The 20,169-nt window shown below is 46.3% G+C and overlaps 1 protein-coding gene across 5 annotated transcripts in view; it reads right to left on the minus strand.

Moving 5' to 3' along the window:
• Window positions 1-3,547: 3,547 nt before the first annotated feature.
• LOC120977488 (zinc finger protein 260-like) overlaps window positions 3,548-20,169 on the minus strand; it is a 244,578-nt gene continuing 227,956 nt past the window's right edge. For 3 of the 5 annotated variants that reach the window (XM_040405461.1, XM_040405463.1, XM_040405460.1), the window contains 3 exons: window positions 15,974-16,047; window positions 15,639-15,747; window positions 3,548-5,564 (listed from right to left, as the gene is read on the minus strand). In XM_040405461.1, coding sequence (XP_040261395.1) covers window positions 3,652-5,564; window positions 15,639-15,747; window positions 15,974-16,047 — 2,096 coding nt within the window. In that variant the 3' untranslated portion in view covers window positions 3,548-3,651. Of the gene's footprint in view, window positions 5,565-15,638; window positions 15,748-15,973; window positions 16,048-16,143; window positions 16,268-16,340; window positions 16,524-16,610; window positions 16,740-18,777; window positions 18,916-20,169 lie in introns of those variants that run through there. The other 2 variants (XM_040405462.1, XM_040405464.1) reach the window with 2 other exon arrangements.

Genomic DNA, 20,169 nt, shown 5'->3' on the forward strand with positions numbered 1-20,169 from the left:
ATATTTTTCATCCACGTTCTTGCAATTTTTCCATTTAAAATACCCAGATGAAAAATATAAACTATAAAGGGCTTCTACCACCAGAAATACTGTTATGTAGCTGACTTACATTAGCGATGCGCGAATGTCAGAACTACATAACAGTATGTTTTTTACCTTTCTTCCTGCAGCCATTTAGGTAAAAAAAAAAATGCACTTTTATAATATGCTAATGAGCCTCTAGGTGCTATGTGGGCGTAAAATCAGCACCTAGAGGCTCCGTCCACTCACCCTTTATCCCGCCCAGGTCTCTGTACTGCCCGCTCCTCTTGATTGATGGCACGGTCCGCCGCATTGCTGCCGAAATCCTGTGCCGTTCACTTCTGTATTCGGCGCAGGCGCAGTGAGTGAAGGCCGCTCTCCTGATGCCGGCTTCCTCACTGTGACGTAGTCGGCGCAGGCACAGTGAGGAATCCGGCACCAGGAGCGCATCATTCACTCACTGCGCCGAATACAGAAGTGAACGGCGCAGGCGCGGGATTTCGGCAGCGATGCGGCGGACCGTGCCATCAATCAAGAGGAGCGGGGTGGGCAGAACAGAGGACCTGGGCGGGATAAAGGGTGAGTAGACGGAGCATCTAGGTGCTGATTTTACACCCACATAGCACCTAGAGGCTCATTAGCATATTATAAAAGTGCTTTTTTTACCAAAACGGCTGCAGGGAGAAAGGTAAAAAACATACTGTTATGTAGTGCTGACATTCGCGCATCGCTAATGTCAGTCAGCTACATAACAGTATTTCTGGTGGTAGAAACACTTTAATTTCAAATGTAAATCCCTCATGAGATAATGCACAATGCTGGAGGCAAGGTTTCGTTAGGAAGGAGACATTTTTTGAATAGCATAAATTTATTAACATAAGCCTAATGAATTTTCCTAAATAGCGGTGCAGGAGCAAAACGTACAGGGAGATTAAAGTAAAACAGACCCCGAAGTAATTTGAGGGTTATGGCTTCAGATGTCGTTACACTTTCTCTGACCTCATACATTTTAGATGTTTTTGTCATCTGCTGAGCCCAAGGGCAGAGGTGGGAAAAATACCCCACTATCCTATTCTCGTTCCACCGTTATCAGTCTCAGTTTTAGTAAACAAGACATTCCTCAAAAAAGGCTTCATTTACATGATCATACGATATGTCTCTGTGAGATCCATATGACTTGTGCCATAACAGAATCGAATTGTGTATTTGGAAAACAGGGAACCTACTGGTCCATGGACAAGACAAAAAGTGTTAGGGCGGCCACATACAAAAGTTATCCGCTGAGCCGTAATTCTTCTGACAGCTATCACTCTTGATCCCTTCATACACATGTCTATTCGGCTCTACTGAGGAAACATGTTTCTCAGTAGGAAGAGGTAGCCCCTGCCAGACTCCTCCGGGGAGATAAAGTTGGGCAGATGAAATCCAACATTTGCGGTTGGGTGTGTTAGAAGGCACCCATACACATTACACGGTTGATCCTGTGCAATTCAAAGGGTTTGGCCACATGCATTAAATATGTATAGCCGCTATTACACAGTGCAGCCACTGATGGGATGGAACATGGCACGAGTCATTTCTCAGGTCCTCTGAATACATATGTCATCCTCATCTCCTTCAAGACCTGAACTAGGCCTAAAAGTGTATAGATTTGCCTACAGTATTTGATTCATCTTGCTGCTCACATCTCTAGTAAAGGAGCCCAAGTGAAACTATGTGAGTGCATCTAATGTGACTTCAAACATTACCCCAAAGAAGAAGAGGTGAAGAACAGGTCCCAGTGAACCCACTGGTGATACACCCTTAACAAAGCTTTTCGACAAAGGAGTTCCAAAGACTTATTTCATACCTGGCAGTCTCATGCCCTCAACTCAACTGCAGAATTGAAACTATGAAAATAGAGGGGAAAAAAACGACAATTACTGAACTCAATGATACGTACTCCAAAATTCCCTTTCCCTTCTTTCTTGAAGGTGTGAAACTCTACAGTGGCCACCTACAAATTCCTTCCTGCTTTGGATTATATATGGTCACAGGCTGGGTCCACAACATGCTACTCCTCGAAATGTAAACTACAGTAAAACGTAAAAGCTGTGGAACACGTTGATATCTTATTTCAACTTTAGGTGCTCGCAAATGCAGGTCTCAGAAGCCAGCTGGAAACACTGTTTTCAGTGCCGACCACATACTTTGGAGATTAATAAAACACACAAACCAATATGCATAGCCAAATAGGTCCATAAATCCACACGACTGAGCAGGTGACTGCAAAAGTCTTTTCAGAATACAATAGAAGTAAAGGACTTGATGCGGTCGAAGTCCTGTGAAAAAAGCAGGTTTTGGAAATCCACTTACAGAAGAATCACGACACCAGCATTCTTGAGGTACCGCGGCTCGTTGTGAGATACTAAAATGTTTACTTCAGATGAAGACTTCACTTGTTAAGACTGATTTTTTTCAATCAGACATCTGGCCCACATTGAGCAGTGAGGCCTTTGGGAGAGTACAATCTCTTGTCTCACCTCACTGCATAATCTTATTTCATTGCACAGACACAGAAAAGTACAGTTTCCATCTTTCTTCTCGTACCAACTCTGGGTTTGAAACAATCTAGTTATAACCATTGCAGATACATATCTCTCTCAACACTTCAAAAAGATATATACCTCTAGCAGCTATTTATAACCCGCTATATGCCCTAATATCTACTGCTGGGGGAGAGTCAGGAGGCCTCAGACCACATTTTATCTGTGCATGCCCATCTTCAGGGCTCCTTCGAACTGTAATATTGCAGCTGTATTGTACTGTCCATATTCTAGGAAGAAATGCTCTAATGTAACGGGTGTAGCCAGCATGAGCCAGGGAAAGGCACAAAATCTATGGCTCTTACAAAAACAAGACCATGTTAATGGTGCCAAAGGAGTGAAATTAGTAACAGTATTCTGTATTACCATAGTCCTCACACAGAGGAACTATTAACTATGGTTTGTGTCCACCACGGTGGGCTCATTCAAGATGCTTCATGAAGTAAGAAGTGAATATGTAGGTTCTCCAGTGAATCCTATTCACCATAGTACTTGACCTGAAGAGTCTCCACAATATGGTATATAACAACACCAACTTTTCTTGGGACAAGCCATAGAGATATGCCTGGAAATACTCAATTATCTGTCCATGGTTAGGCGATTTACAGGTAGTAGTAGGTCAGTGGTAATTAGAGATGCCTTTTAAATTTAACCAAGGAGCTTCAGGGTCATTGCCTTGATGAAGCTGGGAACAAACTAGTTATACCACTGTCCATGCAATATATGCTAAAAGGCAAAAGGAGGACGTGTCTTCCATGCTAATATCTCAATAGCTTTAGACCTTGGATAACATCATATCCTATAACGGAAGATCCTGTAGAAGCCATAGAAGCCATCACTGTGGTAGCTGAGTAGCTAAGGCCTGGACGAAAACTTTTTATAAGTTATCACAATTAAAATGTTTTCTCCAATGAAAAAGTTTGAAAAAAAAAAAGTAACTAATTTAGAAAAGTTTTCTATATTACGAAATTGACATTTCCCCACATTCACTATTTGAAGTCTGAAAGTCTGTTCATCTAAAAGACATTTCCCCCATTCTTCGAGACTATGCTTTATTTCCAGTATGAAGTCTCTGATGTGCGAAAAGAGATTGTTTCTGGATAAACTTCTTCCCACATTCTGCACAGGAAAACGGTCTCTCCCCGGTGTGACTTCTCTGATGTGCGATAAGAGTTTGGAGCTGGATGAACCGTTTCCCACATTCCGCACACGAGTACGGCTTCTCTCCCGTGTGCTTTCTCTGATGGACAATAAGTGCGTGCTTCTGGTTAAACCGTTTCCCACACGTTAAGCACGGGTATGGTTTCTCTTTTGTGTGAATTCTCCGATGCACCACAAGGGCTTGTTTCTGGTTAAAGCATTTCCCACAGTCTGCACAGGAATACGGCTTCTCTCCAGTGTGGATTCTCTGGTGCTCAACGAGGCTTCGTTTCCGAGTAAAACATTTCCCACAGTCTGGGCATGGATATGGTTTCTCGCCTGTGTGACTTCTCTTATGTGCCATTAGATCTGACCTCTGGGTAAAACATTTCCCACATTCTGGACATGAAAAAGGCCGCTCCCCCGTGTGAATTCTCTTATGTACGTAAAGATTGTTTCGTATTCTAAAACATTTCCCGCAATCTGAACACGAGAATGGTTTCTCCCCGGTGTGGATCCTCTCGTGTTCCACAAGATGTTGCTTATTTCTGAAGCACTTTCCACATATTGAACATGAAAATGGCTTCTCCCCGGAGTGGATTCTCAGGTGTCTCATAAGACCTGTTTTCTGATTAAAACATTTTCCGCACACCGAACACAAAAATGGCTTCTCATCCGAGTGAACCTTCTGATGTTCATCGAGATTTGCTTTAATGGCAAAACATTTCCCGCATTCTAAGCACGAATATGGCTTCTCCCCCGTGTGATTTCTCTGATGTGCGATAAGAGTTTGTAGCTGCATAAACCGTTTCCCACATTCTGCACATGAAAATGGTTTTTCCCCGGTGTGATTTCTCTGATGTACGACAAGAGCTTGTTTCTGGTTAAACCCTTTACCGCATTCGGAACATCGGTACGGCCTCTCTTTTGTGTGAATTCTCCGATGTACGACAAGAGCTTGCTTTTGGTTAAATCGTCTCCCACATTCTGTACATGGGTAAGGCCTTTCCCCCGTGTGGATTCTCTGGTGTTCAACAAGACTCCGTTTACGGGTAAAAAATTTCCCACACTCTGTACATGAATATGGCTTCTCCCCTGTGTGACTTCTCTTATGGGTATTAAGTTCTGACCTCTGGGTAAAACATCTCCCACATTCTGGACATGAAAACGGACGCTCCCCCGTGTGAATTCTCTTATGTACGTAAAGATTGTTTCGTATTCTAAAACATTTTCCGCATTCTGAACACGAGAAAGGTTTCTCCCCGGTGTGGATCCTCTCATGCTCCACCAGATGTTGTTTATTTCTAAAGCACTTCGCACACACCGAACAGGAGAACGGCTTCTCTCCTGAGTGGATTCTCAGGTGTCTCACAAGACCCGTTTTCTGGTTAAAACATTTCCCGCACACCGAACACACAAACGGCTTCTCTTCTGTGTGAATTTTTTGATGTTCCCAAAGATTCGATTTCCAGGTGAAACTTTTCCCACATTCTAGACATGAATGCGGCCGCTCTCCAGTGTGGATTCTCTGATGTTCAAGAAGATTTGTCTTATTGGTGAAACTTTTTCCGCACTCCAAGCATGAGAACTGGCTGTCGTTTCTTCCGTCAAAGCAAGAAAGCTGCTCAGCAGTAGTTAATTGATCAGATGAAGGGCATTCGAGACTGCTAGGATCAGACGTGAAATCTCTGTTGTGGATGACCAAGGGTAGATTTGAGTTACTTAAGTGTTCGCCAAAAATATTTCGCATGGTATAGTATTCCACTTCACAATCTGAAGATGGAGGGAGAGGATTGGACTGGAGACCCAATAGGAGATCTGTTGGGGAAAAACAAATTATTTCCATTAATTTTTTTCAGAACACAGGCCTGTTACACACAGTTGTATAATTTATTTGTATGGGAAGTTGTAGCTACTTTAGGCTGGTTTCATATGGCTGCATTTTTATGTCACATTTTACTAACACAACATTGAGACCCCTTACTACTTCAATGAGCTGAACAAAGTCACTATAGAATTCTAAGCTACGTCGAAGGGGTTGGCCCATCTCATACACTGGGAGCATATCACTTAGATATGCCCCCAAAGACTGATAGGCGAGACCTACACTAGTGTTGGGCGAGCATGCTTGGCCGAACACCATTTTGACTCGAGTCTCCTCCCTGCACGTTTGTTGGCTGCTACGAAGCCAATAAACGTGCAGGGAAGTACTGGCACTCACTGTAATGCTGTAACCATGTTGGTTACTGGCATTACAGTGATTGGCTGGCCGAAACACGTCATCGGATGCTTTATAGCTCCCGATGACACATGGTTCGGCTCAGTCTTAGTCAGGGCGAGCTGCAGCAGAAGGACAGATAGTTTAAGGACAGGATTTATTTTTTTATGGCAGGGTTTAGTGTTGAAAGGTGTTAGAGACCCAAAAGTCCTTTTAAGGATTATTGTTTTATCTGGCTGTAATATATATTATTAGCACAACCTGGGCTAAATGGCGTGCAATTGTTTGGCCGCTGCTGACAGTGACACAACCTCTGCTATATCTGTTGTGTTACATTTGCGCATCCTAAATATCTGTGACATTCAGCGCAATTGTTTGGCCGCTGCGGACAGCGACATTACCTGCGCTACATCTCCAGTATAACGTTTGCGCATCATAAATATCTGTGACATTCAGTGTCATTTATTTGCGTATACACTTACAAAACCTGCGCTGTACGTGTGACATACTTGCAAGCATATATACCATTTCATATGCTCAAGGCGAGCAGTAAGGGACGGGGAAGTGGCCGAGCTGCTGATGGTGCATGCAGAGGCCGTGACCCTGGGCGCGGTGAAACTGTGCCTGCTGCTAGAGCACAAGAAACACACTCATCCACGATACCTAGCTTCATGTCCCAGTTTGCAGGGCGGCGCAGGACACCACTCTCGAAGTCACACCAGTGTGACCAGGTGGTCGGTTGGATCGCAGAAGATAATGCTTCCAGTTGGTTAAGCACCACCCTGTCTTCCACAAAGTCCAGTCTCAATAGCCAAAAGTCTGGTCAACAGAATCCTCACCCTGATCCTCCTTCCTGCCACCATGGAGAGTCTTGACAAACAAGTGATCCCTTGCTCGGATATTCCGAGGAGCTCTTTTCATTGCCATTCCTTGATTTGGGCCTCTCGCCAAGCCCGCTTGAAGAGGGACATGAGGAGATCTTATGTACTGATTCCCAAACTCTTGAGCATCCACAGTCACAAGAAGATGACACTGGGGAATGGCAATTAGTGTTTCACGAGGTGGATGATGATGATGATGATGATGATGATGAGACACAGTTGCTAATAAGTGAGGTTCTTGTTAGGTCAACAAGTCAGTAGGATGACCAGAGTGAGGAAGTGGAAGAGGAGGTGGTGGACGATGAAATCACTGACCCAACCTGGGAAGGTGGCAAGCCGAGCGAGGACAGCAGTGCAGAGGGGAAGGGATCCGCACCACTGCAACAGGCTGGAAGAGGCAGTGGGGTGGCAAAAGGGAGAAGGTGGCCACACCAAACAGGCCTGTAACTGTTCCCCGGAGCACCCCCTTGCGGTGTTCCGCAGTCTGGCGCTTTTTTGAGGAAAGTGCGGACGATAAAAGAATTGTCATTTTCAACCTGTGCCGTTCCAAAATGAGCAGTGGCGTGAACACCAGCAACCTCACCACCACCAGCATGATCCGCCACATGGCATCAAAGCGCCCTAATAGGTAGGCCGAACGCCTGGGTCCACAATCAGTGTCTGCGGGTCACACCACTGCCTCCTCTTCCCCTGTGTTACGTGCTGGCCAATCCCCTGTCCAAGACGCAGGCACGGATGCCTCCCGCCCTGCACCTGGACCATCGCAAGCACCATCAACGACCAAATACACTTCTGTGTCTCAGCGCAGCGTACAGATGTCCATACCCCAGGCCTTTGAACGAAAGCACAAATACCCAGCCACCCACCCACAGGCCATAGCACTAAATGCGCACCTTTCCAAATTGCTGGCCCTGGAAATATTGCCATTTAGGCTTGTGGACACTGAGGCCTCCCGCAGCCTGATGTCAGCGGCCGACCCTCGTTACTCAGTCCCCAGCCGCCACTATTTTTCCCGGTGTGCCATCCCTGCCTTACACCAGCATGTGTCCCGTAACATCACCCGTGCCCTGACCAACGCAGTTACTGGGAAGGTCCACTTAATGACTGACAGATGGACAAGTGCTTTTGGCCAGGGACGCTAAATTTCCCTGATGGCACACTGGGTGAACGTTGTGGAGGCCAGGAGCGAGTCGTACCCTGGGATGGCACAGGTGCTACCGACGCCAAGGATTGCGGGCCCTGTTTTCATCAGGATTTACGCCACCACCTACGTTAGTGGCTGCAACCCCCCCTTCTCCACCTTCACCTCTGAATTCTCATCTTGCAGCACCAGTCAGGCATCAGTAGCTAGAAGCAGTGTAGCACTGCAGTGGGGAAGCGGCAACAGGCCGTGCTGAAACAAATTTTTGCTTAGGTGATAAAAAGAACACCGCCAAAGAGCTGTGGCAGGGTATAAGGGACCAGACTGAGCTGTGGCTCTTGCCACTCAACCTACAACCATGCATGGTTGTGTCTGATAATGGCCATATCTTGGTTACGGCTTTGGAGCTCGGCAAGCTCACACACACATACCATGCCTAGCCCGCGTGTTCCAACTTAGTGGTTCAGCGGTTTCTCAAAACCTATCCCAATTTGCCTGAGCTACTGGTGAAGGTGCGCCGCGTGTGTGCCCATTTCCGAAAGTCATCTACAGCTGCTGGCGGTCTGGCAACGCTGTAGCAGCGCTTGCAATTTCCAGCTCACCGACTGTTGTGCGACATGAACATGCACTGGAACTCCACGTTCCGCATGTTGGCCAGGCTTGGTGAACAGCAGAGGGCAGTAGTGGAATACAAGCTGCAACATGGTCGTCGCCTTTCCAGTCAGCTTCCGCTCTTCACAAGCGACGAGTGGGCATGGATGTCTGACCTCTGTGAGGTTGTTTTACGCAACTTTGAGGAATCAACACAGATGGTGATCGGCAATGCCGCTATTATCAGAGTAACTATCACACTTCTGTGTCTACTGAAACGCTCGCTGCTCACAATGAAGGCCGACGCTTTGTACGTGGAAGAGGTGGAAATGGGGGAAGACGACATTACACAGGGTGATAGCCAGACCATCCTCAGTTCGTCTTCTCAGGGCGAATTGGACGATGAAGAGGAGGAAGAGCAGGAGACGGTTGCCTTCGCTACAGAGGGTAGTACCCATAGCAGGTTTATTCCATCTGTTCAGCGTTGATTGGCCTAAAAGGATGAGGATATTGAGAGTAATCCTCCTGATGAGGACAGCGAAGTCTTGTCTGTTGGGACTCTGGCACACATGGCTGACTTTATGTTAGGCTGCCTTTCCCGTGACCCTCGCGTTATACGCATTTTTGCCAACAGAGATTACTGGTTGTTCACCCTTCTGTACCCCCGCTAAAAAGAGTACTTCTCATCTCTCATTCCCGTGGTGGAGAGGACAAGCAAAATATAGCAATACCAGAAGGTCCTTGTGGAAAAATTGCTCCAAAAATTTCCAGCTGACAACACTGGCAGCAGAGTATGTAGTTCCTTTGGCAACCGAGGAGGGGAGACGAGGGGGAACACACAGCAGTTACAACAGAGGCAGGGCAACAATCTCCAAGGCCTGGGACAGTTTCATGACACCCCGCCAGCAACCTCACCCTGATGCACGGCCTACTGTCACAAGGAGGGAAAAATTTTGGAAGATGGTGAAGGAGTATGTAGCAGACCTTGTCAGTGTCCTCAGTGCCTTACAACTACTGGGTGTCCAAGCTGGACATGTGGCACGACAGTGCGCTCTACGCCTTGGAAGTGCTGACCTGCCCTGCCGTCAGCGTGGATATTTAGTGCTGCTGGGGGCATAATAACAGATAAGCGCATCCACCTGTCAACTGAAAATGCTGACAGGTTGATGACTCTTATCAAAATGAACAAGGCCTGGACTGACCATGACTTCTTGACTCCACCAGAGGAAAGCAGCTTAACATAAAGGCACTTTAAATGTGCTTTTTATAATGTACTGAATACACTGTATTCCCATGCCCCCTTTCACCACAAAAAAAGGGTATATGGTTGAATCTTCCTTTTCTCGTCGTCCTCCTCCTACTCCTCCATCATATCAACATGCTTATTAGGCTGGCCTCGTTCCTAATGTTTTAGAGTGTCAGCTCACCAGCAGACCCTCACCCCTAATGTTTTAGAGGGTCACCAGCAGGCCCTTGCCCCTAATGTTTTAGAGGGTCACCAGCAGGCCCTTGCCCATAATGTTTTAGAGGGTCAGATCAGCAAGCCCTCGCCCCTAATGTTTTAGAGGGTCACCAGCAGGCCATCAATCAGAATTTTTCAAGGGTGTGTATGATGCCCTCCTTTATGTGTAATAAATGGTGTATTGGAGTGCCGGTTCCTTGTAATTTTTGGAAGCCCTTTCACTTAGTGCATAGGCTTTCTGAGTGTAGGAGTCCCACTACCTGAACAATTATGCCACAATGTGAATGAGGCCCTCCTTTATGTGATATACAGGTTGTATTGGAGTGCCTCTTCCTTGTAATTTTTGGCTGCACTTGCACTTTATATACAAGTAAATATACACGAAAGAATGTTTCCTAACAATTTTTCCTCCAAAATCGATTTTATCTTCTGTCTTGTGCGTATTATTGTCAGTCTGTAAAAGTGGCGTACTACTCGGACAACATCGTTCCCAGCAGCGAACTGGGAGTCCAAGATGCATCCAGACATCCTCCCCATGCTGTTGCCGAACCATTTCAGTGTTGTTTCCATCAATTTCTGACCTTTTCCTGTGAACCAGACGCCCTCCCCTCTTTAGAGCAGGGGGTTTAATGCTCTGGTTCTCCCATTGACTTCCATTGTGCTCTGTAGCGCACCAGAGCATCCCAAAGTGTTCTACTCGAGCACAAGAGCACCCGAGAACTTTGGTGCTCGATCAACAATAAACTGCACCCATGTCTAGAACAGAGTCAGCAGTGCACTCTGCTATTTTCAGACATCCCATAGAAATTAAAGGGAAGCACACTTCAGGAGCACTGCCACTGCTCCATTCACTTCAATGGAGCTGACGGAAATAGGGCTGGGCTTTTTTCGGCAGTCCCTTAGAAATGAATGGAGGGCAGCTGCACATGCGCAATTCACTCTCCTTCACTTTCTGGACTCCATTCCCAGAGGGACCTGCACCATCAGACATTGGGGGTATATCCTTGCAATATGCCCCCAGTGTATGAGATGGGCCAACCACTTTGAGGTGGAAATCTCTGGCTTGCAGATATTTAACTGAGCTGCCATGTGAAACCATCCTCAAATAGGTACAAACTCATACACGTGAGAAATACTGAAATTTATCACAGTATAGAATCATTATCAATGATTGATTCTAGAGGTTCTCCTATTTCTATCTACACTGCTCAAAAAAATAAAGGGAACACAAAAATAACATCCTAGATCTGAATTAATTAAATATTCTTCTGAAATACTTTGTTCTTTACATAGTTGAATGTGCTGACAACAAAATCATACAAAAATAAAAAAATGGAAATCAAATTTTTCAACCCATGGAGGTCTGGATTTGGAGTCACACTCAAAATTAAAGTGGAAAAACACACTACAGGCTGATCCAACTTTGATGTAATGTCCTTAAAACAAGTCAAAATGAGGCTCAGTAGTGTGTGTGGCCTCCACGTGCCTGTATGACCTCCCTACAACGCCTCTGCATGCTCCTGATGAGGTGCGGACGGTCTCCTGAGGGATCTCCTCCCAGACCTGGACTAAAGCATCTGCCAACTCCTGGACAGTCTGTGGTGCAACGTGACGTTGGTGGATAGAGCGAGACATGATGTCCCAGATGTGCTCAATTGGATTCAGGTCTGGGGGAACGGGCGGGCCAGTCCATAGCATCAATGCCTTCGTCTTGCAGGAACTGCTGACACACTCCAGCCACATGAGGTCTAGCATTGTCTTGCATTAGGAGGAACCCAGGGCCAACCGCACCAGCATATGGTCTCACAAGGGGTCTGAGGATCTCATCTCGGTACCTAATGGCAGTCAGGCTACCTCTGGCGAGCACATGGAGGGCTGTGCGGCCCTCCAAAGAAATGCCACCCCACACTATTACTGACCCAATGCCAAACCGGTCATGCTGGAAGATGTTGCAGGCAGCAGAACGTTCTCCACGGCGTCTCAAGACTCTGTCACATCTGTCACATGTGCTCAGTGTGAACCTGCTTTCATCTGTGAAGAGCACAGGGCGCCAGTGGCGAATTTGCCAATCTTGGTGTTCTCTGGCAAATGCCAAACGTCCTGCATGGTGTTGGGCTGTAAGCACAACCCCCACCTGTGGAATTTGGGCCTTCATATCACCTTCATGGAATCTGTTTCTGACCGTTTGAGCAGACACATGCACATTTGTGGCCTGCTGGAGGTAATTTTGCAGGGCTCTGGCAGTGCTCCTCCTGTTCCTCCTTGCACAAAGGCGGAGGTAGCGGTCCTGCTGCTGGGTTGTTGCCCTCCTACGGCCTCCTCCACGTCTCCTGATGTACTGGCCTGTCTCCTGGTAGCGCCTCCATGCTCTGGACACTACGCTGACAGACACAGCAAACCTTCTTGCCACAGCTCGCATTGATGTGCCATCCTGGATAAGCTGCACTACCTGAGCCACTTGTGTGGGTTGTAGACTCCGTCTCATGCTACCACTAAAGTGAAAGCACCGCCAGCATTCAAAAGTGACCAAAACATCAGCCAGGAAGCATAGGAACTGAGAAGTGGTCTGTGGTCACCACCTGCAGAACCACTCCTTTATTGGGGGTGTCTTGCTAATTGCCTATAATTTCCACCTGTTGTCTATCCCATTTGCACAACAGCATGTGAAATTGGTTGTCACTCAGTGTTGCTTCCTAAGTGGACAGTTTGATTTCACAGAAGTGTGATTGACTTGGAGTTACATTGTGTTGTTTAAGTGTTCCCTTTATTTTTTTGAGCAGTGTATATACAGTAGATATACAAAAATAATAGATTAATGACATAAAACATCTCAGCGTTTGGGTGTACACCACACCATGGTCAGGCACATGCATGACCTCTGAATTTTTTGCTTTCTCATACCACTATAGTCCCATGGCAGATAATCAAAACCTCAATCCGGAAAATATTGGCATATAATTGCAGAAGACTCCACACTGTCTGAAGTAGCTAGTCCTCAACCTCTCTTATTTAGACACACAAGGAATCTGTGTGATATCCTTGTGAAAGGTCGAATTACATGAGTCTCATAAATTAGTGGAAGGGCATTCTACCCAGTGGAGACCATCACTGCGAACAATGCTGCTTTTGTGAACCTTGGCGGCTGTGAATTACAAATAAGAGAAGCGATCACATGTAAAACAAAATATGTGGTGTATGCAATAATGTGTGGTTGTGGCCAATATTATATAGGATATGATAAGATTTGGTGAACATGTGCTTTCTCTACAGACCAAGGTGGGAGAACCAAGGCTTATAGGACACATATGTAAGTTCCATTAATGGTGATGCTAGACATAGGCAATTCCTAGGTTTGAAACAAGTCCATCAACCAAGTAATGGAGGAGACAGACACAGAGAACTCTTGTGCAAGGAACCCGAGTTGATCATACAGACTAGGGCATTAGGACCGCTTGGCCTTCATGACGGAAATTACTTGCACGTTTTAGATTAGGTATTAAAAATGAACGCTTCCTTATTTGGAGTTTTTAAGCCTTATACCTACACACAGATTTGCGTTTGGTGGAATTTCAAGCCATTGTGGTGATGTGAACAGTAAAGGGTATAGTAAAGTCCCGGAAGAGGGGTATATCTCACCCAGATTCCTCAACTGGGTAAGGTAAGTAAGATCCAGAATGGCGCTGGCTTCAGCAAGCATAGTTGCTGGAGCTATTTTTCTTTATTTGTTGTATGGGCTGGATTTTGTTTGGATTGGGAAGGTAGGTATGGTAGTGGGACCTTTCCAATCCAACCCATTCCAGGGAAGATTTTCCCCTAGTATGAGGGATCCCCAGGTGTAATCCACCTGGGATCGTTAGTGGGAAGTAAAAGCCCATCCCAGACTATCAGTCTGGAGAGAGAGCGATTTGGAACAGAGACTTGCAATGACTCTGAGTGGTCTCAGCCAGGAGGACTGAGGGGCCACCAGGCTATGTGAAGCCTGATCTCTTCCCGTTGTGGACTGTTGGTTGATGAGCGGACCAAATAAGGGCTTGGAGCCTGAGATCCTGACCCTAAGCTGTGTTCTTTATCAAGTCAGGGACATGATGTTTGTATTAGCAAGTGCCTAGATGGGCAGACAAAATGCAAGGAAGAACGATACAGCCGCCGTTCTGATCTTCTTGTATCACCTGATACAACAAAGTGAAGATTTTACCATACGGAGAGTGCCATGCTTGAGATTTCTTCAGAAGACACCCTGGTAATTTTGTAAAAAGGATCGATGGGAAAGGAGCAGTGGGTGAAGCTAACTGTCTCAAAGCTAAATGGTCCTCCAAGGTTCCCAAAACATGCAGAACTTGTAGTGGGTTCTTAGTTTAGACTGGGATACTTAGCCCAGTGTAATAAGATGGGGCAGTGGTGAAGGTCCAATAGTGAGAAATTACAACCCAGTAAAGGCTGAAGAGTTAATTTTTAGCTGAGACCAACTGTTCACATTAGATAAAGTCTTGAAGTAGGTCTCCTTGACTTAGGTGCACTTCTATTAGGTCGCTAATAGGCCTATGTTATATTACACTGGATGAGGAGATTCTGTCAAGTAGGGTCCAAGGCTGAGATAGAAAGGTCGACAAAGGTTTTCAATGAGACCACCTGTAAATGTCAGAGGAAGGGACGTGTCGCGTGAGGAAGAAATATCTAGGGCAGGTTTGGTGAACAAGGTTAGTGTACAGGATAAGCACCTTGTCGGCAGAGGACCTCTACTGTTTCTCAACAGGTTTGCGTGCCGTGCCCAATCTATTATTTGACAGAGATGAATTGAGCAAGCAGTCTAAAGGTGGGCAAGTTAATTCCTCCCTTATCTATTGGTAGAAGGAGGGTTTAATTTCGGGCAGATGTCTTAATTTTCCCCTATAATGATAGGATGCAGGAATATAAAGAAGAATCTAGAAAGGAGTATTAGGAGAGCTTGAATGAGGAAGGAGATGTATGAGAGGTCAGGCTTAGAAGGCGAGAGGGTTGTATATTAGGATTCATGGGCACAAGCACAATTCTAGATTTTTCTGGAGAAATGTCAGGTTCTTATAAAAAAAAAAAAGACAAACTTGGAGCTATTTCTATAGACTAAATTTCCATACTCCAAAGAATCTATCATTAGCAAGAAATATGTCCTATGGCCTCCTCTCAAGCGTTCAAGACTACTAGAAGCTTGTAATCAGGCATGGTAGACTTGAAAGCTCGCTGGTTACCATGATGTCAATTAACTATTAAAAGGGTATCACAACCACCTTATTGAGAGCAAGAAGACTCTCTGAACCGGCCAGCATGGCACCAAACTTTTTTATTTTTATCTTCTAGTGCCACACCATGATAAGCTGAGGATTATCCTAAACCGGATAAATAAATAAATAAATCTTTGCTTCATATTAGGGCCCTTTCAAACAGGCTGAGGATCGATATTGGTCATCATCTTTTCAGTCAGCCATCAGAATGTACCAACTAATGAGGACTCCTAGACCTTTTGCCCGATTAGATTGTACTGGCAGAGGACGGTGTAGAATACGAGACTGCCATGGCCATGAACGAAGAGAACATGTGACTCTACCGGGAGGTTATCACTCACCTGTGCCGACACTGGTGGGAGTTTCCTCCTCCTTACATGGGAGATCGCTCCTATAATACTCCTCGTCTCCCTCTATCTCTTCTACCTTGATAATAATCTGTTCATCAATCTGAAAGAAGACAGCACTAGATGAAATACAGCTGGATGTAATGAGGTCTCCTTAAAGGGGTTATCCCGTTATTTATATTGATGACCACCTATCCTCAGATCGGCAGAGTCTGACATCCGTGACCTCCACCGATCAACTGCTAGGAGAGGCTGGCCTGAGTATAGGTCATCATTATCCATTCCTGGATAACCCCTTTAAGTGCTCCTTATATATCTGATTCTTCTACCTCAGGGCTGTCCACGGGAAAATCAGGAGGAGTATCAGGACAGCTCACTGGTGTATTACTTCTACTGGCTTCAACTGTAAGCACAAAAACATAGTGGGGTAGACAACGCAATTGTAGGTGCATCCAAGTGACCTCCGAAACCGCCTACATTTATGGCAATCTCCTCTTACTTTGTGGTGCGAGGGTCTGGTGGTCCTCCATCAGGACGTCCTTGTACTGATTTTTATGTTCCTCTAAATACTCCCACTCCTCCATGGAGAGGTAGACAGTGACATCCTCACAACGTATGGGGACCTAACAGACACAACCACACAGTCATCACCCGGACACATTACCATTATATCCCACCATTCCCAGCAGCGCTCACCTCTCTGGTCAGCGTCTGGATGATCTTATTAATGAGCTGTAGGATCTTCTGCTCGTTATCACTAGAATGTATCAGCGGCGGAGGTGGAGGTTCCATGGCAGGACTTTGGTTCTTGTTCCATGCTTCACGTTGCTGGGATGTAGGTGCCACACACTCCCCGGACTTGTTCACTACTGTGTAATCCTGTGAGGAGAAGCATGGAGAGATCACTCTCATCATCTCTACAGCCAAGCAGTGAGGTCATGTAACGTAATACCCACAAGCCCTCACCTCTCCAGTCAGCAGGTAGATGATCTCCAGGGTGAGGTTCAATATCTGCTCAGTCATCTTGAGGTTAGACATCAAAAAGGACAAGCTGTTGAGTGAACTTGATCGGGGAGGATCTTATAATGCAGAGATCTGGAGTGGAAAAAAACAATGTGACGTCAAAATCCCAGAGATGACGACCTGTATGAAAAGGGAATACAAATGATGACAATGTACAACATTAAGACAAGTTTAACATCGCTTCCTGCAGTAGAGGTGGGTGGGAGGCATGTAGCTGGTGGAACACAGTACCAGCACTGGAGGTAATGGTTCCATCTCAGATAAGTTCTAAGCTGGTCAGGCGGTTGATATTGTATAACTGGATATAAAGCTGATGCTGCTCCACCAGAGGAACTTGCTTATACCTAGGCGTGGCAGATCATGTCCTCCTTGTGGTCACCACACTCAGTGGTGTTCAGATGAACTTACTGTGGAGGCCTCAAATCTGGCCTTTAACTCCATCAAAGGGCTGCACAGGTCAGATGGTGGGTACACGGGCACATATGACCTATTCACACAGCTGTATAGGAGAACAGAGTAAGGCCTCATTTAAAGGAGTTCTGCAACTAATAATCTATCCACTACCCACAGGACAAGAGATGTGTTTGACTGCTGGGGGTTTGACCATTGGGACACCCAGTGATTACGAGAATGAGGGTCTGCAAGTGGCGTTAAACTGTCCCATGAGAATGGAGCTGTGCTGCACATGCGTGTCCACCGAGCAGAGTGCTCACAGCAGTCCTGAGGGCAAAAAGTGAAAAATAAAAAAGAAGCATTACTCACCTCCTCTGCTCCCAGTCACTGCTGTTCTGCTGCCTGTCCCAGCTCAATGCACAGGAAATCCCAGGAAAGATCAGGTCAGCCAATCACTAACTGAAACCAATGATAGGCGGAGTTGGCCTCTCCTGCTATTTTTAGCGTGTTGACCCGAGACAGGGAGCGGGGACGGAAGCAGCAGTGGTGAGGGATCAGTGCAGGTAAATAATGCTTCTTATTTTATTTTTTTACATTTTGTACCATTTTTTTTTCAGTTCTCCCCTGCAAAATTCTTTCAAAGGGTTTGTCCCAAAAATGGACATGTAATCACCTACCCACAGGATAGGCAAAATATGTCTTATCGTTAGGGGCGCGCCACCGCTGGGTCCCACCCGGGGATCATCAAAACAGCAGCTCTAAGCCCCGCATTCCTCCTCACTGCACAAACTCAGTGAGGAGAAGAGAGAATGGACTGGTGGCCACGCTCCACATTCAGCAGCTGACAGGGACCTGGTCAGTGCAGTAGGACATACTCGCTAACCCCAGCAGTCGCAGCACAGACCGCTAACCCCAGCAGTCGCAAGACAGACCGCTAACCCCAGCAGTCGCAGGACAGACCGCTAACCCTAGCAGTCGCAGGACAGACCGCTAACCCCAGCAGTCGCAGGACAGACCGCTAACCCTAGCAGTCGCAGGACAGACCGCTAACTCCAGCAGTCGCAGGACAGACCGCTAACCCCAGCAGTCGCTGGACAGACCGCTAACCCCAGCAGTCGCTGGACAGACCGCTAACCCCAGCAGTCGCTGGACAGACCGCTAACCCCAGCAGTCGCTGGACAGACCGCTAACCCCAGCAGTCGCTGGACAGACCGCTAACCACAGCAGTCGCAGGACAGACCGCTAACCCCAGCAGTCGCAGGACAGACCGCTAACCCCAGCAGTCGCAGGACAGACCTCTACCCCCAGCAGTCGCAGCCCAGACCTCTACCCCCAGCAGTCGCAGCCCAGACCTCTACCCCCAGCAGTCGCAGCCCAGACCTCTACCCCCAGCAGTCGCAGCCCAGACCTCTACCCCCAGCAGTCGCAGCCCAGACTATCACCCCCAGCAGTCGCAGCACAGACCATCACCCCCAGCAGTCGCAGCACAGACCATCATCCCCAGCAGTCGCAGCACAGACCATCACCCCCAGCAGTCGCAGCACAGACCATCACCCCCAGCAGTCGCAGCACAGACCATCACCCCCAGCAGACCACTACCATCAACAGTCACCGTACAGACCACTACCCCCTGCAGACCCGTCTGCCCTCCATCAGCCCTGATACACTATGCACACAGCTTACACTAGGGGCGGCTCGCAGGGTGATGTCTGGTTACCTGCACATCTTCTGGAGCAGTGAGAGGAGCCGCTGAGGAAAGATCACGTCTGCCCCGATCACGTGACATAACAATGACCGCCGCACACTGACCGGGAACAGAGCTCACAGTCACAGCACGGGGCAGAAAGGACCTTCCGTGACGTCACAGTCATGTGACCAGTGAGGGCGGAGCCCGACGTCACAGCGCGCGAGGGAGAATAAGGGATGGAGGGGGAGATACACATAGTACATATAGTACATAGGAGATAGACATAGGACATAGGAGATAGATACACATAGTACATATAGTACATAGGAGATAGATAAACATAGGACATAGGAGATACACATAGTAGTACATAGGAGATAGATACACATAGGACATAGGAGATACACATAGTACATAGGAGATAGATACACATAGTACATAGGAGATACACATAGGACATAGGAGATAGATACACATAGTACATATAGTACATAGGAGATAGATACACATAGGACATAGGAGATACACATAGTACATATAGTACATAGGAGATAGACATAGGACATAGGAGATACACATAGTACATAGGACATAGGAGATACACATAGTACATAGGAGATACACATAGTACACAGGAGATACACATAGGACATAGGAGATACACATAGTACATAGGACATAGGAGATACACATAGGACATAGGAGATACACATAGGACATAGGAGATACACATAGTACATAGGAGATACACATAGTACATAGGAGATACACATAGGACATAGGAGATACACATAGTACATAGGAGATACACATAGGACATAGGAGATACACATAGTACATAGGAGATACACATAGGAGATACACATAGTACATAGGAGATACATACAGTACATAGGAGATACACATAGTACATAGGACATAGGAGATACACATAGTACATAGGACATAGGAGATACACATAGTACATAGGAGATACACATAGGACATAGGAGATACACATAGTACATAGGAGATACACATAGTACATAGGAGATACACATAGTACATAGGACATAGGAGATACACATAGTACATAGGAGATACACATAGGACATAGGAGATACACATAGGACATAGGAGATACACATAGGACATAGGAGATACACATAGTACATAGGAGATACACATAGGAGATACACATAGTACATAGGAGATACATACAGTACATAGGAGATACACATAGGACATAGGAGATACACATAGGACATAGGAGATACACATAGTACATAGGACATAGGAGATACACATAGTACATAGGAGATACACATAGGACATAGGAGATACACATAGTACATAGGAGATACACATAGGACATAGGAGATACACATAGTACATAGGAGATACACATAGGACATAGGAGATACACATAGTACATAGGAGATA

The sequence above is a fragment of the Bufo bufo genome, chromosome 8 (assembly GCF_905171765.1).
Source record: "Bufo bufo chromosome 8, aBufBuf1.1, whole genome shotgun sequence".
NCBI lineage: Eukaryota > Metazoa > Chordata > Amphibia > Anura > Bufonidae > Bufo > Bufo bufo.